A 22,140-nucleotide genomic window follows, 5' to 3' on the forward strand; every position below is an offset into this window, starting at 1 on the left:
TTCATGGGACCTTTAAGATTTATCGAAAAACTGGTAAATCAAAATGTGGATTCTCGTGATTCACAACATGAGCACAAGTAAACAGTCTGAGCTGCTGACAAAAAAATAGATATATTGTTGCATGGAAACTGCATAGGGTGTAAAATCTGTCTTTCTCTAGTACTGACAGAGAGCCATGTTGAACAGATACAGGATTTCTCTTCTCTGCAAAAGTGTTTTATAAAACCGTGTCTATTTGCAACAGGATTAAAGAGATTATTGTGAAAAATCTCAGATCTAGTTATAACAAGCACATGCTACAGGTTGACAAAACCCTGACGAGGAAACTGTAAACTAATCCTGAAGATAGAATAGAGGAAAATTATATCCCCTTCAAATAAAAACATCATACAAAATGGAATAATTTGGACAAGAACAATTTTTCATCAGAAGCGCAGAACAAAGGAATTTGACTACAAGCTTTAGAGTTACGCTATACAAATAGTTTCCCATCCTCATGTGTAGGATAATAAAAGATACAAAAGTCCCTTAAACTAGGCCTCTGCTTAATTGAAGCAAAAAATTTGAGCAAAAATGACGAACCAGATTAATATGAAATCACCTGAGTAATTTAATCCAGCTCTACTTACAACCTTTGCTGATATTATCCCCTTTCTTTAAGATAGTGCTCTTACCACAACTCCTAATTACAGTGTACCATTTTCACAGTTCAATTTGACCTGTGCATGCATGATATAAAATCATGCTTGCAGTACATAATTTACCAGAAAATGCACCTATGAAAAGATAAACTATGATTTATTTAAGAATATGTATTTACAGGAACAGAAATTAAACAAACGTATAGTGGAAGGTCATTAAAAAATATACAACTTCAACCATTTGTTCCACCTCAAAAAGGACAGAATGTCATCCCATTTCAAGGTGAAGAAAACTTTCAGAACAGTTTATTCCAGTCTCTAGTTGCCTCCATGAGGTGCCGCTGGCCGTGGCCAATCCAATCTTCTTGGTTGTCGAAGAGCCGACCACAAAACCAGCAGTCAAACACCGCATGCTCTTCTCTACGACCTGATAGAGTGTCCACTACCTCATACTTTCTTCTGCTTTTTTTCCTTAACTTCATTTTCAGGAGGAATCGCTCTCGGACAGAACTCTGAACTGGCCGAGGTCTTGGATCATCGCTGTGAGATGATGCACCTTTGGTCGAGGAATTCTCCGACAGAGCACCGAGCTCAGAGAGAGCTTGGATTGTTTTCTGAGACAGTGAGACCTTAGTGACAGCCCCTTTGTGCCTGTTAACCACCTTCATGAGATTGGCCACTTCAGGAATGTCAGCATCTGGATGATTGAGCACCACTACAGGTTGGTATCTACGAGGGCATTTGATCTCCTGTAGAGAACTGAATGGGGCAAGCCTTAGTGTCCTTTCAACTTCTTTGGCTACAGGCTTCCATAACACAGTCTCTCTCTCAGTCATTACCCTATTTGTGAGTCTTCTAGCTTTATGCACCGTTGCTGGAAGTTCGTCAAATAATGGTTTCCTGCGTCTTTTCCTTTGGCTTGGAGGCCGAATTGGCCTTGGGGCTAGGATAGGTTTCTCTGCTTCACACGTTTGTAGCTTTACATTCATCCGAGAGGGTGACATGCAAGATTCCATGACATCTTTCTGTGCAGTATTTTGTATGGAGATTAATTTCTTTACTCCATTAGAGGAATTTGCATTTGTTTTGTTTGACGACACAAGAAAACATTGGGTCTGAGGTCTGGTGGCCAAAAACAAAGGTTGACTGCTTGAGGTGTGAGCACCACTTGTAAGACGGCTACCGGTAGGAGAGACAATTTTAAATATGACTTTGTTTCCAGTACTTTCACTGGTCTGGCTACACTGAGTGCCAGTCTTTGCATCTTGGTTGCTCAATCGTAAGCCTGATTTGGGTGGAGAAATGTATCGCAGCAAGAACGCCTGGCGACCAGTCTGCAGAGTGCTGGGTTTGTCTGCAGAGCTCACGGGCATGGCCAGAACTGGCCGCGAGTTCAGTGGGAGTTGTGTACTTGCCAGTCTGAGGCCAGGAGCATTGGGGGTCTGAACAAATGGAACAGACCTCTGTACCAAGTAGCAAGTTGGCTGTGTCTTTGCTGTTTTGTCTGTAGGTGAACTATGTGGTGTGCTTGAAAGGAATACGGGACCCTTAAAACCTGGGCTGTTGATAAGGTAGTGATTTGCGGTGGTGCCAACACCTGGTTGAACAGCAGAGAGAAGCGTTGTCCCTTTTTCAGCAGTTCCTGCCTTTGGCGCTGATACACCTATCCTTCTGCTGTTTTGAGTAAGGGTTATTCCAGTAGGGTTACTTTCTCTTTCTGATCCTGGCTTCATATAAGATACATTGATCTGAGGATTTGCAGAATTGGTTATCAGTTTGAAACCTGGAGTGGCCTTGACCTGCATCGGCACTGCAAATCGATTCTCAGTAGTTCTCAGGAGTACTGACTGCTTACCCTCTGGCAATTGAAGAATTCGTAGAGTCGTTTTTGTTTGTTTTAAAGAATCATTACTTGAAGATCCAACTCTTTCCTTATTAAGTTGTTGGGTAATGATCGCATCTGAATGTTCCTCCACAAAACTGCCCAAGAGAGTTGAACTACTCCTCGTTTCTGACTGTTTGTTGCATATAGGAATGCTCTCTTCCTCGATTTTGATAATATTAAAGTCTTGGAGCACTGACTCAGGATTTTCATCCTCGGTGGCAGGATCGTCAACACTAGCTATGCACTCATCAACCTCAATGTCACTATCCAACACCTTTTCTTGACTTGAGTCTTCCCCATTGCCGCTTTCTGTGAATGGTTCTGGAGACTCTGCCAATGTCAAGCTAAACTGTGATGATTCACAAACACTTTCCTTGTCTGCTGAATGATCAGACATATTGTCAAAGTTTTGGGTAGTGTTAGGTGAAGAGCCAAATGTCTCCTTGGAATAATTGTGAAAAGAAAATACTTCTTGGTTTGGTGAATTGTGTGTGCAGTTTTCGGAGCCCATGGCACTTTCTCTGCGGCTACCTGAAGTGTGTGGGGATGACTCTGATGGAGCCGCTGGATTAGTCGAAAGCTTTTTATAATGTTGCTTGCTGTTTTTATGTTCAATCACAGTTCTAACCCCATCGGTTTCTTCATGAGTACTCTGAGAAGATTGGTCATCATTTTCTGTAGTGATATTGTCTTTGTGTTCGTCAATGAATTTGTCTGCTTCTGCATCAGACATTACTAACTCATGTGCAGCCCCACAGTTTTCAATAGCTTCTTTGGAGACTTGTTTGGAAAGTAATGTTTCCTGAGCAACTTTTAAAGGTGAAGTTAAACCAGTAACCTTACCAGCACACATGGTTGAAGTATTACTCATTTGAGAACCACTATGGCAGGTTGCATCAGAGTTAGATGTTGCAGAGACTGAGTTATTACCAAACTTACTTCTCTCTGAGCAGGTTGTTTGACTTGGGTAACTTTGGTCACCCACATTATCAAACTCATTTGTCATGGGATATAACGTATCTGCAGAGGTCGACGACCTACTTAGTAAAGGATTAGTTTGCTCCCCAACATCATCTCTAGGTGGGGTAGAATCAAGGTTGCAAACAGCGGTTTCTTCCTCCTCAATCTTTACTTTTACTGCCATAATATCATCTTGATCCATCTGTAAGCAAGATCCACTTCTTGGCGAAAGAGCAAAACAATGTGATGTTAAGTTCTTGCTATTAGAGCATTCCCCATTCTCATTAGAGATTTTACTTTTATCCAACACAGGATTTGGTGGTGAGGAGCCCACATCTTCAACGAAGGAATGGTTCTGAGTGGATGAATCTTGCTTAGATGTTGGTATTACTTTGAGAACTAAGTGTTTTTTGCCATCAACCATCTTGAATCCCATCACTTTGGTTGTACAGTTGGGGGGTAGAGAGATTTTGTTCTTAACCATCAGAACAGTCAGTCCATTAGGACTGGTGTGACTTGCAGCATCAGAACTTGCAGAGTTGTCCCATTCCTGTAACATTACTGGCATTGACTGCTCTGTATTATGAGAGCCTTTGCCAGAATGTTTGTTTTCCTTTTTTGCATCAACAAAGTGGTGGGTCTCATCGATGGATATCTCTGGTTTGATTAGCCTGCCATTTTGGTTTGGTAAACTCCCAGAAAGACAGTTCAGTTTTGATATCCTCTGAGCCTCCTGTGAGTCACCACTCTTTTTCAGCAAAAGTTTTAAGCTTGCCGATGAATTTGCTGGAGTTACGCTGTCTTCGATAGCCTTCAGTGCGTTCCTTCTCTCAATCTCCTCTTTGTGAACAGCAGCCATGTGTTTTTTAAGATTCTCGCTTCTTGCTGCACCATATCCACAGACCTGACAAGTGAAGGGGAATGTACACGAGTGAGCTTTCTTATGCTTCTGGTGATCCTCTTCGTTCGAGCAGATGTGTCGGCATTTTGAACACTTCCAAGGACTCTCATTATGATGGTGAATGTGCTGGACGAAAGTACCTGCGTCCAGAGTTGTAAACTCACACCATTCGCAGTTAAACTGTCCATTTAGGCTGTGACACATGATGTAGTGTCTGGTGAGCAACAGCAGAGAGTACTGAACATCATTGTCGCAGAGCTCACATGTAACCAGAGTATTCCTGTGCTCAATCCGATGGCGTTGAAGAGCGGGGAACTCGTTCGTGACAAAGCCACACAGGTCACAAGGGTACGTAGGAAGGGTTTCTTTATGGGCCGCTCGGAAATGTTTGAGGAGATCATTGGGGCTATATGTGGAATCGTCTTTACACACAGAGCATCCAAAACTAAGAATCTTTCCAGAGAAAACGGCCCCTTGCTGAATTTTGCAATGGGCTTTATTGAGAGCTTGTTTATCTTTCTTGGGGGAACTTCCATGTTCCTTAATGGAAGATTCTTCTGCATTATTGAAGAGTGACCCATCCGTCACTTCTCTGAAATGCTTATACACAAAGTCTTTTACCTTTTCTTTTTCATCCCCAATTACTGATATGTTGCAGTTTTTGGCAGAATCGTTTAGTATCATGAGGTCTTCTTCCATAGTTGTAAATCTACAGATGATCTGTAAGACAAGTAAACAAATGTGTTTTTCCATTAGTGCAATCGGAAGGATCCCATTTACTCTATAATATACATTTAACATTGCTGTAGAGCAGAAAGACAACAACACAAAATAAACCTATTATGTATGTACTACAGTACACCTATCCAATGGTGCATTATAATCCCAGTTCCAAATAGATACAGGGCCATTGGTGATCAGATTGATCATGATTTCAAACAAACCGCACAGGTTTTGAAGCAGTATTTAATAGTAGAGGTGGACTGCCTTGAAATAAAGACTCTCACTACTTACATTACAAAAGATGAATACACTTTTTTAAAATAAAACTTTGACATTCATAAAAATACAGAGCATATGCAATTTCATACATCATATTTTCTCTATATGCAGCCCGGTCGCCTGAAAAAAACGCGCAAGGCAAAAGCGTGTAATAAGAACGCCGATCCTGCTTTAGGATTGGGGCGCCTGCTCTATCAGGTGAGCTATAACGGCACCCCTTGACATGTTTTTTTTAATGCCAGAATCAATATAATTGCTTCATTTGAGTCTATGCAGAGGTAGTAGAAAGTTACCACTTTTATTGTTGTAGTCTGAGTAACGTGACGCCATATCCGTTCCGTATCCTTCACCAAAACAAACCACAGCGAGCCGAAACGAGAATGTAGAAAACGGCGGAGGGTCCACGTGGATACGACCTGCACCCTCGCATTTTAAATCCAAAGTGGTAAACACTACACATACTGTAAAGTATGGGAACACTTTGGGTTTCACACATTGACAGAAAAAGCAGAACTAGACATCACGGCTAAAGCTGCATGCTAACTCTGTCATGGACAGGAAACGTTATCGTATTGCTTTAATGTGCGGTCAAGCCAACTTTCACTCTCATCGCCGTGGTCAAAGGGCCGACTCTACAACTGTAGAGCACATATATACCGACATTTATGTTAAACACACATTTTTTATCTGTTCAAAATGGACCTTAAGGGAGATTTGTCAAGTATTTAATACTCTTATCAACATGGGAGTGGACAAATATGCTGCTTTATGCAAATGTCTGTATATATTTATTATTGGAAATCAATTAACAACACAAAACAATGACAAATATTGTCCACCTGTGAGGGTTTGACCTATTGTCAAACCCTCACAGGTACTGCATTTAGCATAGAAATATGCTCAATCATAACATGGCAAACTGCAGCCCATCAGGCAACAACAGCTGTCAGTGTGTTAGTGTGCTGACTTGACTATGACTTGCCCCAAAAAAGTTTCTAGTTTCATATGATACCAGTATCTTCATTCTAGCTTTAAAACTGAAGCCCACTACAACCATAAAAATCCCAAGATGCGTTAATGCGTTAAAAGAAATTAGTGGCATTAAAACAAATTTGCGTTAACACATTATTATCACTACCATATACTGTATACATATATACAGTATAATGAAAAACTTAGAATCCACTCTGCTCTCACTAATGACCCTCACACTTCGAGGAAATGCTGCTATCTGCAGCTCACCAAAAAAGCCAAAATAAAGATATTGAGAGACATTTAGTCAAAACAGAATATAGTCTGGTCTGCATACCAGTGTTGTTGTCATTGTAGAAGGAAGTGACACATTGTTTGGCAAGTATGCTGCCTGGTCACTGAAGGATAAATCAGAGGAAACAAATCCCACCAATCAGAATACTCTAAGTCTCTCCTCCCTACTTGCATGCAAATGAGCTTTTTACAGACTTGTTCCCTTCTCTCATGCAAAGTCTTTCAATACAGTCTCCAAGGTTGGAGACTATGTTTTGCTTTTGCTTTAATAGAGCCTCAAGCTTCCCATGACATTACATTGACCACTTATTGCGGTCTCTCTGACCTTCACCCCTGATCTCTTTCCTCTCTTTGGAGCCAGTAGAGTAGACATTATAGTTTGTGTAATACACAACAGCTAAAGAAAACCAGCAAAGAGTTAACAAATAAACAAGTTCTGAAACAATGTCTAACTGCTAGAGCATCAAGGACACAAGGACAGATGGAATGCATGCCATAACCTAAAGCCCCTATTCACACATGGTCCACCCACACGGGTGTTTTCACTGATTAGACCTCTGCTCGGGACTGTGTAGACGTGTACAGACTGGCCACTTTATCAGCTACACCCACACAACCTAATGCAATCCAGTAAAACAGTTCTGCTGCATATTCTTCATTTCAAAAAAGGTAAACGACGCCGGCGTTAATTAGCGACAGCCAGAGTAACAAGGTTGGGTGATATGTTCATTTTCCAAACAGCGATTGTTGATATATTCACATATATATCTATATATCCCGCTGACATCCACAGCCTTTAATGTTAAAATCTAATTTTAATGAAAACATTAACGGCCTGTAGGCTATTCTTCATCAATTAAACTAAATAAATCATCTTGAGATCTTTGCAAAGCAATCAGCTGTAAAAACAGGCTGAGCAGCTATCTGACACTATATGTAAAAGAGTCTGATAGCGTCAGATGAAGGACGCCTCCACTTGCAGCCTCCAAATGAACAAACAGGTGGGGATAACATTACTATGTTATTTACCCGTTACCATTCAGCCCTCTTTTTCTTTTTTTAAGAGCGGTAGGAGTGGGGGACAGGGCATGTTCATGGGTAGATACAAAGTCAAAAGAATAAGCCATATAACAGTGGTGTACATCATCTGAAATCTGGTTACCTGAAGATTAATTTGAGATGCAGCTCAGCACTGTGTGTCAAGCTGTTCTAGTAATAAATATTAAATAAAGATAAATAACAAAATTATCAATTAATGTATTAAAATTAATTGTTAAAGTGTATAAGGGCTTAGAACATTATGATAAAAGTATATGATGTTCATTCCCATGTTCACTTATGTCTCATAAGTTGTTGTAGCAATTTTTGGGTTGATACCATTTGTTACACAGATTTGGTGCTAAATTTAACCATTTTTTACGACGTGAAAATGAAAAAAAATGATCAATAATCCCTCCAAAATACTTTTGACATTTGGAGATTTCTGAAAGAATTTAATTTTTCGGCGATTGGATGGTGAGCACTTCTGTTGTGTAAACTGCTCAGAAATCCCCTTATTGTCAGTATACCTAGGAAAGTCATCCATCCTCTGAATGCTCTAGGTCTTTAGTTTGTGGCTGTAAAGTTTCATGAGGCTGTGATTATCCTAGAGGTCACCACAGGTCGTTTTATACAGTGAGGTCAAGGTTCAAGGAAATGGCTACAATGGGGACTAACATCATCACACATGAATACAATTGAGCTCACAAGAGTCTCAACTTTACAGTGATAAGTCATGTAATTCCAAGACTGTTTAAGGACCCCAGTATGCAGAAATATTCAAACACATCATCTTAGAATAGGAAAAAATAACACGTTTATACCGCATTCAAAAAACTGCATGGTTTTTGCCCCAAACTGCATGTGATCTAAGGGTCAAAGGACTCTTTTGAAAATGTCCGTGCCAGGTTTTCCTCACCAAAATGACAATTGTTGAATGAAATTTAAAGGGTAGTAAATTGAAATAGTGTCTTAGCCAGTAAATGAGTGCCAGATAGGCATGGGACGATATGAAAATTTCATGTCATGATTTTCCTGACCAAAATGATTGCAATTCACGATTCTCCCAATAATGAAAGCTCACCACCATCACCTTATTGTGAGAGGTTTTTTTTTTTTTTCGTGATAAAGTCCTATATTGTTCCATCCTTAGTACCGAAACACAACACACTTGGTCAGGTTACTCAACTTATAAAACTTTTTTTTTTTTAGATTCTAAAGCCCACACTGAAGTTTTAGCTTCAATGATGACTGAGGTAAGAATAAACTGGTAAAATTACATTTAATAAGCAGTTATTACCTGTACTCCTTTAGGACAAACTCACATTAATGCATGTCGTGTCTGAAGAAGAGGAGCTCGCAGTGTTGCCACGGTGCCTGTAAGACAGAAACATTCAATTATAACTACCAGTTTGCAAACTGTACAACTTCACTTTCTGTTTCAATACTATTGACTGTGTGGGTGATTTCAAAATTTAAATTGTGCTTGGAAAAATGTATTTGTGGGGAACATCTTGTGAAAATAAACCCCAAATTATCAATATTGACATCATTATTAGTTTCATGTTACTGAATGTTATGAACATGAAAATCTCTCCCATCAACAGAAACCAGTAAACACTGGCTGTGCCTAACGTCATTCATGCCACGCTGCTGAGTGACATATAGCCCAAATACACATTGCAAGCTGGACATCAAATACTTTTGGATTTTGGTGTCATGTTTCACCTTTATATAGTTCCACCCAAGTAGTTTTTCAGATTTCAGGACTTAAAGGTGCCCTGTGGACTTTTTGACCTATAGCATTATAGAGCAGTCTTTTATTTGTGCACGCACACATGCATGTAGGTGACGCGATACTGTACATATTCCTGAAATAGTTTGGCACTATTCCACAGATCTAAAGTTGGTAATATCAGTCAAGAAACACAACAATGTGCCGGCAAAGACGGGGATGAAGAAGAATGCAAACTGGTAAATATGGATGTAAACAATGCAGAATGTTAAAAACCCCACTTTATAAATTGACCTGTGGTGACCTCTAGGATAATCACAGCATCATGAAACTTTACAGCCACAAACTAGAGACCTAGAGCATTCAGAGGATTTAAGGCTTTCCTAGCTAGATTGACAATAAGGGGGTTTCTGAGCAGTTTACACAACAGAAGTGATCGCCATCCATTCACCAATAAATGCAATTCTTGCAGAAATCTCCAAATGTCAAAAGTTTTTTGATCCCACATCACAGCATGGCTTTTTCTATGATGTTCCTCGAGGTCTTGGTGTTTTAATGTGGTATTTTAGAGGGATTATTGATCATTTTTATTAATTCTCCAGTGGTAAAAAAAATGGTTAAATTTAGCCCCAAATCTGTGTAACAAATGGTATCAACCCAAAAATTGCTGCAACAACTTATGAGACATAATAGAGCATTGGGAATGACCATCGTATACTTCAATCATAATGTTCTAAACCCTTATATACTTTCACAGTTTATTTTAATTAATTAATGCATGTCGTGATTAATGACTAGAACAACTTGACACATACATTGCTGAGCTACATCTCAAATTAATCTCCAGGTTCTCAGCTTTCAGATGATGTACACCACTTCTATATGACATCTACTGTTGACCTGTTATCTCCTCCTAAAGACCCCCTGTACCCCCCTAAAAAAGACAGAAACAGGTCTATTGTGGGTCTCAGAGGGTTAATAACAGTGGATTAATCGTCTATTTCACTTCCACTAAGAAATAACACATCTGCTGAATTCAGTATCGGCAATGTGAGGAATATGTCCACAACTTTTTGGACTGTACAGACAAACGTGTGATTAGGTTTTTGGCTGTTATTTGTCTTGTATACTTTACAGGCTAAATGATTCATTTAATAAAAGATAATCAGCATCCTCACTTGCGACCCTCATCATTTTAAAGGTGAGAGAGGGAAGTTCGTCCCGAAGTGGCTGCTGTATTGATACCGTACACTTTAAAGAAGGGTGCTTCATTTAGCTGTGAGTGTGACTACAAAACGAGTTCACTCCATCACGGAGTGGAAGGGTGTAGGGGCCAGATTGGAATTGGGCCTCTGTGTCCTACGGTACTCTTAATGGCATCTGCAAGATTTCGCAGACCGGAGGAAAACAACCAATCAGAGCCGAGCTACAGCCTTGCCGTCTCTGAGCAGCTGTCAATCAATCACAAACTCCGATCAAACTAGGCAGCGCTGATCAAATATGAATCAATATTCTGTTACTGTAATGTCTATTTCTCGCCTCAAATGTTTTCAGAATCATCTTGTAGTGTACTGTTTAGCTGTAAAATAAGAAAGTTTGTGACCCGGCAGCCATATTGAGATCTGTTGAGGAAATACCAAGCACCGCCCACCAGCCGGAACACACTTTCTCATTTTACAGATAAAGATTTTTTTCTATTTCATACTTGTAGTCACTCAGATGCAACCAACGCTGAATCAAGTGACATCACATCAGATTTCTCCCAGCTCCCTCTGGAGACACTTAAGGCTTTAAACTACTTTTTTTTCCACGTGTACAGTAGTACTCCCAACACATGGAAACAGACTTCGATGTGGAAAACTGGTTCGCCTTTAATATCTTTGGCTTTTGGACTGTTACTCAGACAGAGCAAGCAGTGTGAAGACATTACCTTGCCTTTTTAAAACTTTTTTCTGACATTTTATTGACCAAGTGATTAATCTATTGTTCAGCAGATTAGTTAAAAGGCAATTTCAAAAACATACTATTTGTGGAGCTGTCGTTTAACCCGTTTTTGTCTTTTTTTAGAAAGGTACAGGGGGTCTTTAGGAGGAGGTAGCAGGTCAACAGTAGATGTCACATAGAAGTGGTGTACATCATCTGAAAGCTGGGAACATGAAGATTAATTTGGGATGCAGCTCAGCACTGTGAGTCAAGTTGTTCTAGTCATAAATCAGAAATAAACATGAATGAATTACTTAATTAAAATAAATTGTAAAAGCATATAAGGGCTTAGAACATTATGATAGAAGTATGTAACGGTCATTCCCATGCTCCATTATGTCTCGTAAATTTTTGCAGCAATAGTTGGTTTGATACCATTTGTTACACAGATTTGGATTTTTTACCACTGGAGAATTGATAAAAAAAATGGTCAATAATCCCTCCAAAATACCACAGTAAGACACCAAGACCTTGAGGAACACCATAGAAAAAGCCATGCTGTGTTTTGGGATCAAAAACTTTTGACATTTGGAGATTTCTGCAAGAATTTAATTTTTTGGCAATTAGATGGCGAGCACTTCTGTTGTGTAAACTGCTCAGAAACCCCCTTATTGTCAGTATACCAACGGAAGCCATCCATCCTCTGAATGCTCTAGGTCTCTAGTTTGTGACTGTAAAGTTTCATGAGGCTGTGATTATCCTAGAGGTCACCACAGGTCATTTTATACAGTGAGGTCAAGTTTAAAAAAATGGTTTCAATATAATGAAATGGCTCCTATGGGGACTAACATCATCACACATGAATACAGTTGAGCTCATTGGATCCACAAGAGTCTCAGCTTACAGTGATACCCAATGCATGTGACTCAAGACTGTTTAGGGACCCCTGTATGCAGAAATATTCAAAGCCACCATTTTAGAATAGGCGACAATAACACATTGGGCATGTCTGTAAAGGGGAGACTCGTGGGTACCTGTAGAACCCATTTTCATTCACATATCTTGAGGGCAGAGGTTAGGGGACCCCTTTGAAAAGGGCCATGCCGGTTTTTCCTCGCCACAATTTAGCCTAACTTTGGAGCATTATTTAGCCTCTTTCCTGACAAGCTAGTATGACATGGTTGGTACCAATGGATTCATTAGGTTTTCTAGTTTCATATGATACCAGTAACTTCACTCTAGCTCTAAATTCTGTTACAGCCTCTGAAAGACAGTAAAGTCAATCGAGATCACGGGTTTCAGAGGGTTAAGTAAGCAGTGTGGTTTTCATGTTTTTCTAAACAGACAATGACAGAGTAATAACTGCTCATCAACTCAGGAAAATGATTTTGCACGCAGGATATTTTTCCTGTGTGCCGTACACCTGATCTAGATAGAGGCAAACAAGCCTATAATCACAACATGCAACAGGGTGCGCTCTTTAAACATGTTGATTTCAGGTATTTACCACCTCAATTCAACATTACACTTATAATAATGTACGGTCAGCAGGAGACTTTGCATTAGCCTTCAACTCCATATTATGAGTCAGTCAGCTGTCAACCCTGTGGATCTGAGGGAAGATGAGAGGAAAAGTTGTCTCAAAAATGCAGTTCCACTCAGCCTCAGGAACATGGAGACAAGTACAACAAGTTTCAAAAACGTGTGAATCTCAGCTTTAACCTTACTGTTCCGACATCTTTTTATTTTTTTTATTTAATGCACTTCTTCAAGAGTGACTTGCTCCGTAGTCGCTTAAGTTTAGGGGGAACGCGAGGGAACGCTGCATCAGTGGGAGAATTAAAGGCAGTAGACAGACAGCAACAAAGAACTCCAAAGTGAACGCTGCATTATGTTACTGCACTGTGCTGATGTATATCTCGATACATGGCAAATAACTGCTCGTCAACTCAGGAAAATGATTTTGCACACAGGATATATATCCTGTATGCCGTACACCTCATCTAGATAGAGGCAAACAAGCCTATAATCACAACATGCAACAGGGTGCGCTCTTTAAACATGTTGATTTCAGGTATTTACCGCCTCAATTCAATAAGCTGACTTAAATCTGTAATAATTGAAAACATGGTGGAAATTATACTCTCCAAATCAATTTCAACTACAGATAAGGCTACTAAGCTTTTATTATTTCTAATAAAACTGTAATATATGAAACTAATAGTGTAAATAAACTGAGCAGGACTCTAGTGAACACCTGGACAGCAGACAGGTAGGCTACTCCTGGCTCCAGCCATAGATATAAATGAAGCTTGGAGACGAGAAGAAAAGTTGCATCGTCTCATAACTGCAGTTCCACAACACGGAGAGACAAGTATAACACGTTGCAAATGTGTGAATCTCAGCTTTAACCTTACAGTTCTGACATCTTTTTTTTTTTTTTATTTAATGCACTTCTTCCAAGTGACTTGCTCCATAGTCGCTTAAGTTTAGGGGAAACGCGAGGGAACGCTGCAACTCAGGAAAATGATTTTGCACGCAGGATATTTCCTGTGTGCCGTACACCTGATCTAGATAGAGGCAAAAAAAAAGACTAATCACAACATGCAACAGGGTGCGCTCTTTAAACATGCTGAGTTCAGGTATTACCACCTCAATTCAACATTACACTTATAAGTTGTTAATGTACGGGTCAGCAGGAGACTTTGCATTAGCCTTCAACTCCATATCATGCCTCAGTCAGCTGTCAACCCTGAGGAAGCTATGTTGGGTGGGCAAAAAAATGGCTGCCATGATTTTATGATTTATCTGCAACCGGCTACTTTAGTTTGAGAAAATTAAATTTCTGCTAACACTGTCTTAACAATAAGCTGACTTAAATCTGTTATAACTGAAAACATGGTGGAAATTATACTCTCCAGATCAATTTCAACTAAGGCTACTAAGCTTTTTATTATTTCTAATAAAACTGTATATATGAAACTAATAGTGTAAAATAAACTGAGCAGGACTTTAGTGAAGACCTGGACAGCATACAGGTAGGCTACTATTTCCTGTGTGCTGTACACCTGATCTAGATAGAAGCAAACAAGCCTATAAGCACAACATGCAACAGGGTGCGCTCTGTAAACATGTTGATTTCAGGTATTTACCACCTTGATTCAACATTACACTTATAAGTTGTTAACGTACGAGTCAGCAGGAGACTTTGCATTAGCCTTCAACTCCATCCATAAGCCTCAGTCAGCTGTTTACCCTGAGGAAGCCATGTTGGGGGGGGCAAAAAAAAATGGCTGCCATGATTTTATGACTTAACTACAACCGACTACTTTAGTCTGAGAAAATAAAATTTCTGTTAACACACATTATTGCTCATTGTGACACACTGTCTTCACAATAAACTGACTTTAAATCTGTTATAATTAAAAATATGGTGGAAATTATACTCTCCAAATCAATTTCAACTACAGATAATGCTACTATTATTTCTAATAAAACTGTAATATATGAAACTAATAGTGTAAAATAAACAGAGCAGGACTTTAGTGAACACCTGGACTGCAGACAGGTAGGCTGCTCTTGCCATAGATAGCCTATAAATGCAGCTTGGGAGATGAGAGGAAAAGTTGTCTCATAACTGCAGCTCCACTCAGCCTCACAGGAAACACAACACAAGTACAACACGTTGCAAAAACCCGTGTGAATCTCAGCTTTAACCTTTAACAGTTCCCCACACATCTTTTAATGCACTTCTTCAAGAGTGACTTGCTCCATAGTCGCGTGTAAGTTTCGAGAGGAAACGCGAGGGAACATCAGTGGCAGCATTATTATAAAGACACAGACAAGCAACAAAGAGACTCCAGAGTGAACGCTGCGTTATGTTCCTGCACTGTGCAGATGTATATCTAACACACAAGTGCACATACTGTGAGCCACTTCGCTGTTAATGTCTGTGGAGTTTCAATAAGCAGTTTATTTTAACACCATAATAAAGCCCACCCACCCACGCCGAAGATATTTAAAGTTGCAGAAAATGAGTTATTTCTTACTATGAACTCGATGGAAGTTCAGGCGGCGTCTCAGTCAAACGTCCGGGCATCATAAAAAAAAGGAGGTTAGTGTAAAAGAAAAAAACACACAGAGAAGCAGAAACATTTTGCTTTCCTTCTCTCTTCTCTCCTCCTCTCTATGGATCCACAGCGACGGCGGCCATGACAGTCCATCCGGGTCCTACTAGATGTGCTCTTGACACACTCATGTAGAAGCGGATGAATATGTATACTGCTTGTCCAAAAAAATACCAAACTATAGTGCCGTGAAGGGCATTTCGTTTTTCTCCTTGAAAACACAGTTAAAACAACTTTTCAGTTCAGTGGAAATATATTAACAAACGCCCCATTTAAGAAGCTGGCAGCGTTTTTTCGCAGCATGAGTCCTACGTCATTCTCTGCCTGTGCGTGTGTGTGAGTGTGAGGTGGAAGAAGAAGCAATGAGCAGCAATGGCGGATATATACGCCATTTCCTATTGCATGTAGGCTGATATGCCTTTGTTAATCCCTGAAAAGGAATTCTTTCTTTTCCTACTCTAAATAAATATAATGAGTCATCTCTCTCTCTCTCTCTGTGACTCTGCCTCACATACAAAGTTACAATAATGGAGGATGTGAAGCTGACACATTGTTACATCATCATCCTACTTTGTAACATATACATGGATGGTAGCAACAACGTTTCACATCGGCTACATTAAGTATATCCTTCAGTGGGGGATTGGATTTAAAGGTTTTCTCTCGGTCCCTTTGTGTTTTGGTTGAGCATTATGACATTATATCCATTTGGACTGCTACCATAAAGTGGAGAATTGGTTTATGAGTCTGTTCAACCACTATAGACAATGTTAGAAATAAATAAATGTAAACGTTTGACATTTTGAGATTTACGCAAGAATTGCATTTTTTCCGCAATTAGATGGCGAGCACTTCTGTTGTGTAAACTGCTCAGAAACCCCCTAATTGTCAGTATACCTACGTCATTCGTTACCTGTGTGTGTGTGTGTGTGTGAGGTGGAAGAAGAAGCAATGAGCAGCAATGGCGAATATATACGCCATTTTCCTATTGAACGCATTACACATGTAGGCTGATATGCCTTTGTTAACCCCTGAAAAATAATGAGTCATCATCTCTCTCTCTCTCTGTGTCTCTGCCTCACATACAAAGTTACAATAATGGAGGATGTGAAGCTGACACATTGTTACATCATCACCCTACTTTGTAACATACATGGATGGTAGCAACAACGTTTCACATCGGCTACATTAGTATACCCTTCAGTGGGGGATTGGATTTAAAGGTTTCCTCTCGGTCCCTTTGTGTTTTGGTTGAGCATTATGACATTATATCCATTTGGACTGCTACCATAAAGTGGAGAATTGGTTTATGAGTCTGTTCAAGCACTATAGACAATGTTAGAAATAAATAAATATAAATGTTTGAGATTTCCGCAACAATTGCATTTTTCGGCAATTAGATGGCGAGCACTTCTGTTGTGTAAACTGCTCAGAAACCCCCTAATTGTCAGTATACCTACGTCATTCGTTACCTGTGTGTGTGTGTGTGAGGTGGAAGAAGAAGCAATGAGCAGCAATGGCGAATATATACGCCATTTTCCTATTGAACGCGTTACACATGTAGGCTGATATGCCTTTGTTAATCCCTGAAAAAGGAATTTTCAACTCTAAATGCGTATAATGAGTCATCATCTCTCTCTCTCTCTCTCTGTCTCTGCCTCACACACACAAAGTTACAATAATGGAGGATGTGAAGCTGACACATTGTTACATCATCACCCTACTTTGTTACATGGATGGTAGCAACAATGTTTCACATCAGCTACATTAGTATACCCTTCAGTGGGGGGGTTTGATTTAAAGGTGTCAGTTAAATGTGCCTCTTTCTTTTGTTACACAGATTTGGTGCTAAATTGAAAAAAAATGTACCACTGGAGAATTAATAATCCCTCCAAAATACCACATTAAGACACCAAGACCTTGAGGAACACCATAGAAAAAGCCATGCTGTGATGTGGGATCGAAAACTTTTGAGATTTGGAGATTTCTGCAAGAATTGCATTTTTCGGCGATTAGATGGCAAGCACTTCTGTTGTGTAAACTGTTCAGAAACCCCCTTATTGTCAGTATACCTATAGGAAAGCCATCCGTCCTCTGAATGCTCTAGGTCTCTAGTTTGTGACTGTAAAGTTTCATGAGGCTGTGATTATCCTAGAAGTCACCACAGGTCATGTGATACAGTGAGGTAAAGTTTTAAAAAATGGTTTCAATACAATGAAATGGCTACTATGGGGACTAACATCATCACACATGAATGTGATTCATGACTGTTTAGAGATCCCAGTATGCAGAAATATTCAAATACACCATATAAGAATAGGCGAAAATAACACATTTATTAAAAAAACTGCATGTGGTTATCATAAAGTGGTCATGTTTGAAAAGGGGAGACTCATGGGTACCCGTAGAACCCATTTCTAGATAAAACAATGTTGAAAAACCACAAAGTCCATATAGAGTGCTCCAGGGATGACGTATTTTTGTAGGCCAACCAGGAAGTTAGCATTGCCTTGGTTCCCTCAACAAAAAGCCAATGGGATTGTTCCATTGGGTTTTGGATTATTGCAGAAAATAAGCCTCTGTGGCAAACACACGTTTATGATACTTACAGGTTTTGTTCAGCAACATAATCTTCACAAATGAACACCGCTTTTATGATTTTTGAAGTGTAAATGCAATCGCCAGAAGTAAAAAGCTAACGATATAACGCTATAAATATACTACACCACGGTCGCATGGGCGTGAGTATCCACTTGTTAGCAACCGCCTTTTTTAAGACACATAAAGGCTTCAAAATGCACAAGTGTTGAAATCTCTCCAGCTTGTGTTAACCAGAGACCTTATTTCAGGGCAACTAAAAACCCATTCAGAAAACCCATTGACTTCCACATGGGGGGATCAAGAAGTGCTAAAATGCTAACTCATTTCCGACTCATTCCTGTAGCACTCCATTGTAGCTGTGTTGGTCTTTCGAACATGTCTGATATTCTTCTTCAGCCGATGGACTTTTTTCAGGTGTTCTGGAATTGCGGGAGCTAATATTTACAATTTTATTTGGGGAAATTTAAAGGAACAGTGTGTTAACATTTCAGGGGATCTATTAGCAGAAATTGTCATTAGAGTATAATCACCTGAAAGAATCGGTGTGTTTTAGTTAGCATAAAATTCGCTCTTCATATCTACCCAGAACGGACCAATCAAACATCGGCTCCAGAGAGAACATTTTGCGTTTTTACGTTACCTGAAGGCCACCGTATAGTTCTCCGACACACTTGTGAAACTACGGTAACTTGAGACGCAGAGTGCAAAACCGTGATACCACCAGACGCCGTCTGACTTCCGTTGCTCCTAAAGTAGTGTTAGTGGGGAGGAGTGAGTGTAGGGGTATTCAGTTGGTTGCAATCTGCAACCACACTACTAGATGCTGTCAAATTGTACACACTGTCCCTTTAAGGACTTCCTGCAATATTGGCTTAAAAGCTGAGCACTTCAGGGGGAAAAAATGGAGCCACTATTGTACAATCCCATGATGAAGACCATGTGTGATATGATGGAAAGCTCTGGAACAACTACTAAATTGGCCTTGTGGTGTTTCCAAAGGCAACACAAAACGTTGAATCTCTAAATATGAATGGTTGGAAACATATTGGTTGTACTTGCTTGTGCAGTGTTTTTTAAAGACTGAGACTATGTGGGCTTCTCCTCAGATAGTTTACCTGCTTAGTTTCGCTCAAATTCCTGGATGTCTATGGGATCATGATTATATTATTTTATCCCATAGACCCTCAACAATTGAGCCAAAATAGCCTAATATTGCCCTAACTACTGTATCTCTGAAATATCTCTTTAAATCACACTTATTTAGGCTATTCTAAGTGATCTTCTTTTGATAATTAATGAAATATTTTTCCACTTCCATTCACTGAGTCTCAACTGAAACTGCGTTGGAGCCCCCCTGGGGAGGCCCGTCTCACACTTTGAAAACCTCTGAGTGTGAATGACTCATCCTGTCTATATAGGTTTAAGGTGTGGCAGCAACCTCAACAACCTCTGTTGTTCTGTGTTCCTGGGAGCAGGGTTGGAGCAGGAGTTTTTGACAAAAAAAACCTGTTTGACATGTTGTGGAGGGGGGTGGGATGGGTTTGTGAGAGAATGCCATCCAATGTCATGGAAATGTTGGGCTGAGGAGAGATGGAGGGTGAGGGTGGGGCGGGGTGTTGTCCTCTGAAGTTTGCGGTTAGAGAAGTAGCCATGTGTCTGAAGTTTTCAATAGAGGGGAGGAGAGCAGAATCCAAGGCAGAGGTGTGAATGGGGGTAGAGACGACGGGTGGGGACCCAGACGGTCTGGGTATCATTGGATAATCTACTCAGCTGGTTGCACCAGCTGAGTAGTTCCAACGTAAGTAATAATAAGTTACAACTTAAATTGTACACCTAGCCTGTAGTAGGTGTAAAGCCAGAGTCCCTCTCATTCCCAGGGCGTCAAATACCGAGCTTTGTCACAGCTGTCGGCGTTTGGTACCGTCGCACAAGGCATTCTTTAGCGCAGGTATGAAATGCACCGAGTGTTCCATTGACTACAATATAAACCCATGGGGACGTAGTTTAAAGAGCAAAAAGAGACACACTGGGCAGGAGGTGTATGGGTCCAACAAACACAAGGCTTTCATCCAGGAGACCGCTGTTCATGTCCCTTGTGTTAAGTTTCACTTTTCACATTACAATCAGCTGTTCATTCGTGTCCCGTGTTCACAACGCTCAGTGTCGTTTTCACTGTACAAACGTAGTAGTTTTAAGCCCAACCATGTAGTTCTTTCCTAAACCTAACTGTAGTGGTTTTGTTGCCTAATCCTAAAGTGACACCATGGGTAAATATAGTGGTTTTGATGCCAAAAATAAAGTGATACTAAGAGGCGTGATGAGTTGGGATGAGAACGCGTTGAAAGTCCTCTGTAAAATAGTGGTTAGCATGGCGCATTGTTTTGAAAAGTAAGATAAATTTGTTGGATGAGGAGGAGCGAATTATATTGGCTGTAATACCGGCATCTTCAACGCGCTCCGTGATAGATTACACCCCTTGGACATTCATGATGACTGATTTAGTAGTAGTAGTAGTAGTAGTAGTAGTATTTTATTCAGTCATCACACATAATACAACAAGTATAAACAATACAAACAGTATTAACAAAGTCAACAGTCTCTGTATTAAGTAGTGACTGAACAGGCGCAGGCAGAAGAAAAATGCTTATATATGCCTAACCTATATTCTTATCAAATTAAGCTCCAGTAATTAAAAAATCATTCACACTTGTAACCCTCAAAAATAACTTTGTAAATCATTCTTTTGCAAACCAAAAGCGAATTACACATTATTAAATTGATATTAGCATTGTTCCATAATTTGACCCCAACAATAGAAATACATCTCCTTTTAATACCTGTTTTAGCTTTTTGCACAGTAAACTGACAAATACCTCTCAGATCATATTTGCTCTTCCGTAGTGAAAAAAACTTTTGTACACCGTCTGGGAGTGACGTTGATTTGGCTCTGAACATTATTTGCATTATTTTATAATATACCAGATTATTAAATTTCATAACATGGGAACTTAAAAACAGTGGATTAGTGTGATCACAGTAACCAGCCTTATTAATAATACGTATGGCTCGTTTCTGTAGTAAAACGATTGAATTTAGAGCCGTTTTAAAGGTCGACCCCCACAATTCCGCACAGTAAGAAATATAAGGAAGTATAAGTGAGCAATAAATTATATGCAAGGCCTTCTAATTCAATATATCCCCAGATCTATACAGGATTACTGACTTTGACATTTTTTCCTTTATAGTCAATATGTTGTTTCCATGTTAATTTATGATCAATTTACACATCCCGCTTTCATTTTCCACGAGTTGATACAGAGGATTACCGACTAGCTGGCAGCAGCAACATAACACAGACAGAAACGGGTCTGGCAGTACTAGTCTGCTATAGGATAACTTCAAAACTGGTTTGGTGATTCAATTCAAGTGCATAAATGTTTGTCACAATTTAATTTGCCCAATAACGTTACCGGTATATTGTATTATGTTGTAGTTGGCGGTTTCACCACTCAATGTTACTGTTGTTATTTTGCACGTTAGCTGTAGATTAAAAGAAATGGTAGAAATGAGAAATACTGAAAGAAGCTGACATTGCAGTAAAATGTGAAGTGCTTAAAGAAGTTTCACTTAGGCCGTGTTCAGACCTGGCATTAACTTGAATCTTGGATGATTTGATCAGCTTTAAGTACGTCTGTTCACACCTGGCATTAGAATGTGTCTTGAGTGACCACTCAATTTGTATTGAGTGACCACTTCTCACGTCTCACTTCCCCGCTCTATATGCAAATAAACACGTAGTAAACACATGGCTAATAGAGCAGACGTTGCTGTAGTATGTCTGTAGTAAAATCCTACATATTTGTGAATTTGGGTACATTTTACTAGCATCTAAATATAATGTTACTGTCTACCGGTGGTCCCTGTGAATTGCTACTACTTATAGAAGCTACTATTATTATTTGTATATTTATTTATTTCACTTGGGCTATGCATCGTCTATAGTAGGCCTATAATACTCCAATAATATTCCAATTGGAACATTATAGGGTTAAGGTGGTGTG

At 39.7% G+C, this 22,140-nt stretch overlaps 1 protein-coding gene across 2 annotated transcripts; it reads right to left on the reverse strand.

The window, feature by feature from the left end:
• On the reverse strand, nucleotides 1-15,865 carry si:ch211-214e3.5 (zinc finger protein 518A). Of its 2 annotated transcripts, none has more exons than XM_037755485.1 (3): nucleotides 15,401-15,865; nucleotides 9,019-9,070; nucleotides 1-5,107 (listed from the first exon to the last, which is right to left on the reverse strand). In XM_037755485.1, the coding sequence occupies exon 3, from the start codon at nucleotides 5,084-5,086 to the stop codon at nucleotides 938-940; it is 4,149 nt and encodes a 1,382-aa protein (XP_037611413.1). In that variant the 5' UTR covers nucleotides 5,087-5,107; nucleotides 9,019-9,070; nucleotides 15,401-15,865; the 3' UTR covers nucleotides 1-937. The 2 variants fall into 2 exon arrangements, with proteins under 2 accessions (XP_037611413.1, XP_037611414.1); XM_037755486.1 differs by having other exon boundaries at nucleotides 8,994-9,070.
• Between the last annotated feature and the right edge of the window lie 6,275 nt (nucleotides 15,866-22,140).

The sequence above is a fragment of the Sebastes umbrosus genome, chromosome 20 (assembly GCF_015220745.1).
Source record: "Sebastes umbrosus isolate fSebUmb1 chromosome 20, fSebUmb1.pri, whole genome shotgun sequence".
In the NCBI taxonomy this organism is placed as follows: Eukaryota; Metazoa; Chordata; class Actinopteri; order Perciformes; family Sebastidae; genus Sebastes; species Sebastes umbrosus.